Raw genomic sequence first — 6,107 nt, 5'->3', positions numbered from 1 at the left:
CGGCCATCTCCCCTCCAGGTGGTTCCAGAGTCAGAGCCTCCAACTGCAGGTGTGACACCAGCCATGAACCTGCTTCCTCCAGCCTGCCGCACCTGCTTCCATAAGACATGACGGCCAAAATAAACTGCTCAAACTTTTCCTTCACAGGAACACAGAGTCTGAGCTGCCTGCAGACCGTTACAGATGAGGTGATGACACTTTGAGGCTGTGGAAGAGTCAGGTGACAGGATGTCCATGTTAACCTGCTCCAGACAAGCTCCACGTCAGTGGAACATGAAGGAGCTGACGTTCAGCTGTGTTGGTCTGTCAAAGAACACGTTTAGCACCTTAGTTGTCAAACAGTTGTTAAACAGACCAGAATTATTTACATCATTTAAGTATCAACATTTTGACCAAAACTCAATAAATTTCAGTCTGTTTAAACCACGAGATGCTCTTAAATAACTGATCTGAGAGCTGACCTCACGCACATTCATTTATGTATTCAGGATTTTGGGAGATATTAACAGAGTCCAACCTTAACCCAAGTCCTCACCCTCAAACGTAAAGATGGACATTGTGGGGACCTGCATTTTGTCCCCACAAGGAAGGCAAGTCCCCACAGTGTGACTGTGGAAGCAGATATATGTCCCCACAACATGTGTAATGCATGGATACACACACACACACACACACAGGGATTTCCTGTAAATGGAGAGGGGAGGAGCAACAGTGATCATGTGACCCAGGCTCAGGAGAGCAGGAAGAGAACCAGAGCAGACGGAGCAGAGCTGAGGTCTGAGGCAGGGTGAGTGTCAATCCAACATTTTCATGAGTTCACTGTTAAAGTGTGAGTCCGTTTTCTGCCTGTGGACTGTAGAGGACAGACATGTTAGAATGAAGTCAACAGTTTGACTCAGCTGTGGACACAAAGTCATGATTGGCTGAAGAATAAACAGGAAACCAAGTGAAAGCCGAGAAAACAAGCAGCTGACCAGGTGAACTGATGGCTGGATTTACTGTACTGTAAACTCTGAGTGTGTGTGTGTGTGTGTGTGTGTGTGTGTGTGTGTGTGTGTGTGTGTGTGTGTGTGTGTCTTCGTTCCTCTCAGACTGACTTCAGAAGATGAGTGTTTACTTGGAGGAAGAGGAGGACAGAGCAGAGTCTCCAGTGTCCAACTGTCTGTCCATGAAGAGCGACTTTTGCAGTGATGAATCTCCACGTGCCAGTCATGAACCTGGACCCTCAGACTCAAAGTAAGACCCTGTTTGTGCTGTAAACTGACCTGTCGAAGCATTTAGGATGAAAATAAAATGTTCTGCTGAGAGATTTATATTCACAGTGCAGAACTTTTGGTGCCAGTACTGTTTCAGACTGAGATTAATCTTAGTCTTGGTTTTATAGGCACAAACTACTGATGGTTTTCTGTAGCAGAACACACGAGAACCTCCATTTCAGAATTTCCACTTGAAGACCACATTCAGAGACTTTTGCCCTCACGTTGAAGTGACTTTGTTGGTTTGGTTCTTTCTCAGATCAGCTGTTATGAGCAGATGCATCTTGAATGAGTTCAGCATGTGGTGAATACGTCACTTGTAGAAAAGCTTTGCTCACCTTGGTTCTGTGTGTGGACGGTTTGAGTTTGCTCTTTAACAAAGTGCTTCTGTAAAACATGAAGAAGAAGAACATCAAAGCTCATTGGTCCACTTACTAATGATTGAGAGCTTGCAGTGCTTTGAGCTCAGATTCTGTCCATCATATATTGTTCCCGAAGGTCAACAACAAACATCATGGACAGTAAAAGTTATCAGCTGATTGAAACAGAACAGAAAATGGTCAAATGTACATTTGGACCACTTGTGTTTTTTAGAATGTCTGAATTGCATTTATGTCTTTACAGAAAGAGGAAGAGGAGTCATGTTTGTCTGGAGGAGACGCCGTCCTGCTGTGGTTTGTGTCAGGACGTCCTGAAGGATCCAGTCTCTACCAGCTGTGGACACTGGTTCTGCAGACAGTGCATCACCTCATACTGGGACCAGTCTGCTTCATCAGGAGACTCCTGCTGTCCCCAGTGTGGAGAAAGATCCAGAACAAGATGTGGACTGCAGACAGTCAGTCAGACCTGCACTGTACAAAGTAAGACTGTCCATCTGTCTGCTGATGGCATCACGTCTGTTTTAATCTCGTCTGCAAATCAACTTCAAGCGTGCAGCTAACACTAGTGTTCAGGCTACAGTCGGTAGCTAATTAGCTCATCAGTGTCAGAACATTCTACACCTTAAAATCCTGATCATATCCTCTCACTTCACTTGTTCCTTATTATCCTTGTTATTTCACATATCAGCCTCATTTTACTGTTCACTGATTGCTTTAGTCATATCAGAGCTTTACTAACTTACAAACCGAATACTTCCTGCAGCTGCTTCACACGAAAGTTTTACACCAGCAAACCAGGACAAGGCTTTTATTGTGAAGCAGCCACAGGAAATGGAGTGTGTTTGTCACTGAAATTCACAGTGCATTGTTAGCGTTGCTATTCATTGAACATGGGTCAGGTCACCAACAGTCAGAGGAGAGAGAAAAAGGAGGATTTCAGATGTTCCTTGACAAGCTGACAACTGTTCTCAAATAACCAGGTTCTCAAAATCATTTTCTTGTTCTCACATTTCTTCTTCTCTCTCAGCAGATGGTGGTCTTCAGGAGGTTTTAGATGAACATAAGATCAGTCTGAGGAGGAGATGTGAACGTGTGACTGAAGGAAGTGATGAAACAGGAAGTGGAACCCTCCTCAACAGGATCTACACTGAGCTCTTCATCACAGAGGGACAGAGTGAAGAGGTTAATACCCAACATGAGGTGAGGCAGCTTGAGACAACTTCCAAGATGAAGACCCTCCATGAGACCCCAATCAAGGTCCAGGACATCTTCAAAGCCTTACCTGACCAACAGAGACACATCAGAGTGGTCCTGACGAACGGCGTCGCTGGCGTTGGAAAAACCTTCTCGGTGCAGAAGTTCACTCTGGACTGGGCAGAGGGCTCGGAAAACCAAGATGTCAGTGTGGTGGTTGTGCTTTCGTTCAGGGAGCTGAACCTGATCAAAGATGAGCAGTACAGTCTTCTCGGGCTGCTCCGTGTTTTCCATCCAACATTACAGAAGGTGACAGCAGAGCAGCTGGCTGTCTGTAAGCTTCTGTTCATCTTTGACGGCCTGGATGAAAGCAGACTTTCACTGGATTTCACCAACAATCAGCTCGTTTGTGACGTCACACAGAAGTCATCAGTCAACGTGCTGCTGACAAACCTCATGGAGGGGAATCTGCTTCCCTCGGCTCTGATCTGGATAACTTCCAGACCTGCGGCGGCCAATCAGATCCCTCCTAAATGTGTTGACAGGGTAACAGAAGTACGAGGCTTCACTGACGCCCAGAAGGAGGAGTACTTCAAGAGGAGGTTCAGTGATGGAGATCTGTCCAGCAGAATCATCTCACACATCAAGACCTCCAGGAGCCTCCACATCATGTGTCAAATCCCAGTCTTCTGCTGGATCACTGCTACAGTTCTGGAGCACATGTTGACTCCAGACCAGAGAGGAGAGCTGCCCAAAACCCTGACTGACATGTACTCACACTTCCTGCTGGTTCAGACAAAGAGGAAGAAGCAGAAGTATGATGAGGGACATGAGACGAGTCCACAGGAGCTGATAAAGGCTGATGGGAAAGTTCTTGTGAAGCTGGGGAGGCTGGCGTTTGAGCATCTGGAGAAAGGAAACATCATGTTCTACCAAGAAGACCTGGAGCAGTGTGGTCTTGATGTGACTGAGGCCTCGGTGTACTCAGGAGTTTGTACAGAGATCTTCAAAAGAGAGTGTGTGATCTTCCAGAAAACAGTCTACTGCTTTGTTCATCTGAGCATTCAGGAGTTTCTGGCTGCAGTCTACATGTTCCACTGTTACACCAACAGGAACTCAGAGGTCCTGAAGGCTTTCCTGGGAAAAGACTACAGTAAGTCACCCCTCGATGTCCTGATGAGGAGAGTCAATAAGATATCGCTTGAAAGTGAAAATGGTCACCTGGACCTGTTTGTTCGCTTCCTTCATGGCCTCTCTCTGGAGTCCAACCAGAGACTCTTAGGGGGTCTGCTGGGTCAGACTAAAAACAGTCCGAAAATCATCCAGAGAGTCATCAATGATCTGAAGGAGATGAAATCAAAGTTCATCTCTCCTGACAGAAGCATCAACATCTTCCACTGTCTGATGGAGATGAACGACCGCTCAGTACATCAGGAGATCCAAGAGTTCCTGAAGTCAGAGAACAGATCAAGGAAGAAAATCTCTGAGATCCACTGCTCAGCTCTGGCCTACATGCTGCAGATGTCAGAGGAGGTTGTGGATGAGTTGGACATGAATAAGTACAGAACATCAGCGGAGGGACGACTGAGACTGATTCCAGCTGTGAGGAACTGCAGAAAGGCTCTGTAAGTCCAGATGTGATTAACATTATAAAGCAATGTAAAACAGAAGCCATCAGTGTTACAGTAAAGATCAAGACTGTACAAACAAAATGGAAATTTCTATACGATAAAGGTTTTCCTCCACTGGTATTCCACAGTTTATGCATCCAGTGCAGCATGATGTGCCTCATGTAGAAGCAAAAAATAATAACGATGATGAATATGATAAAACCATAAAAACTAGAAAAATAGAATAAAGTAGAATTAAAACAACAGGATCAGATGAAATGAAGACACTTCAGGAGAAAGTGATGTTAAAAAGTTGTGGCTTAAGATTTCGTTTAAAGGCGTCAACAGATGAAGAACCCCTCAGTCCTTCAGGGAGGCTGGTCCAGAGTTCTCGGGCATAATTAACAGAGGCTGCCTTTCTGTCCCTTTAAGTTCTGGCCTCAGGAACAATGAGGAGGTTTGAGTCAGAGGCGTTCTTTCTGACTCTGGAAATATTCCTTAAATTATCTATATAATCAGTTTTGTTTTGTTTTTTAAGTGTTATGTTACTTGTGATCACAGGCTTTCTAGTTGTGGACTGTCCAGGACTCACTTTGAAGTTTTGACCTCAGCTCTGAAGTCCAACCCCTCCTGTCTGAGAGAGCTGACCCTGTCTGGAAACGATGTGATGGACTCAGGAGTGAAGATGCTGTCTGCTGGACTGGAGAGTCCACACTGTAGACTGGAGACTCTGAGGTCAGCTCCTGGTTTTTGCTCTTGTTCAGTGTATTTGTGCTGTTTGCACAAGAACTGACTGAAATTTCCAAGCAGTTTCAGTCAGTGATATTGACCCATTTGCACTGATGAAGAATAACCAAATTTTTTGCTATTGTCACACATGCACTCTGTGCAATATAATGAAAAATTATAATGGAAGCGTCGTCATGTCATTGGGACTTTGGTTGAGTTTTTGGAGATCCAATTGGAGAATTCCGTCAAACGTATGGGCGTGAAAACTCCCAATGAGCACTCTGCTTTATGTATTGGCAAGTCATTTCCCATCAAACATTTCACTTCCGGAGCTTGAGCAGACAAACCATGGACGTATTGTAATAGCCGAACACTGGACCCAAAGTTGACATCTTTTCAGCGTCCAGGCCACTTCCAGATGTACATGGACCACTGGATACAAGTACAATTTACAATTACAATTTGTCATTTGGCAGATGCTTTTATCCAAAGCAACGTACATATGAGATTTTCATACAACACAAGCAAGGTTATAGACTGGAGAGAACAACAACAATAAGTGCCCTAACGCAACTTTCTGGTCCAACTGGACATAAGTGCTACGAGACAGTGCTACGAAGTAGTCGACTGAGAGTTGACTCTCGTTTCTTTTATGAAGATCAAACGTCATTGGCTCAAAACTATAGTCATCTCTCTGACAGTGCTGGTCCATCAGAAAGATGCTTTTTGAACTGCAGAGGATTTTCATGGTAATATCACGAGTGGCCAATGAGGAAAGCCGAGGCATTGGTGAAATATCCAGCTCTTGTAATACATCCATGAGAGAAACTGCAGTGCCGAGCTCTCACCACTGCCCTCGTCATTGTCCCGTGAGGTTTTCATATATCACGTAGTCCAGCCTCAGAGCGAGTCAGACAAAATATAGACCATCGTTTGAT

At 44.9% G+C, this 6,107-nt stretch overlaps 2 protein-coding genes across 2 annotated transcripts in view; one reads left to right on the top strand and one right to left on the bottom strand.

Annotated features, from left to right (window-relative positions):
- The window catches only part of LOC143339681 (NLR family CARD domain-containing protein 3-like), a 371,505-nt gene that overhangs the window by 204,122 nt on the left and 161,276 nt on the right, over positions 1-6,107 (bottom strand). The gene's annotated exons all lie outside the window — the stretch shown is intronic.
- Positions 746-4,459, top strand: LOC143339686 (protein NLRC3-like). Its single transcript, XM_076761062.1, has 4 exons — positions 746-787; positions 1,092-1,236; positions 1,881-2,116; positions 2,664-4,459. Exons 2-4 carry the CDS (start codon positions 1,106-1,108, stop codon positions 4,457-4,459), a joined length of 2,163 nt encoding a protein of 720 aa, XP_076617177.1. The 5' UTR covers positions 746-787; positions 1,092-1,105.

This window comes from Chaetodon auriga, chromosome 21 (assembly GCF_051107435.1).
Source record: "Chaetodon auriga isolate fChaAug3 chromosome 21, fChaAug3.hap1, whole genome shotgun sequence".
NCBI lineage: Eukaryota > Metazoa > Chordata > Actinopteri > Chaetodontiformes > Chaetodontidae > Chaetodon > Chaetodon auriga.
The sequence above is the reverse complement of the archived record's forward strand: the minus strand, read 5'-3'. Positions and strand labels throughout refer to the sequence as shown.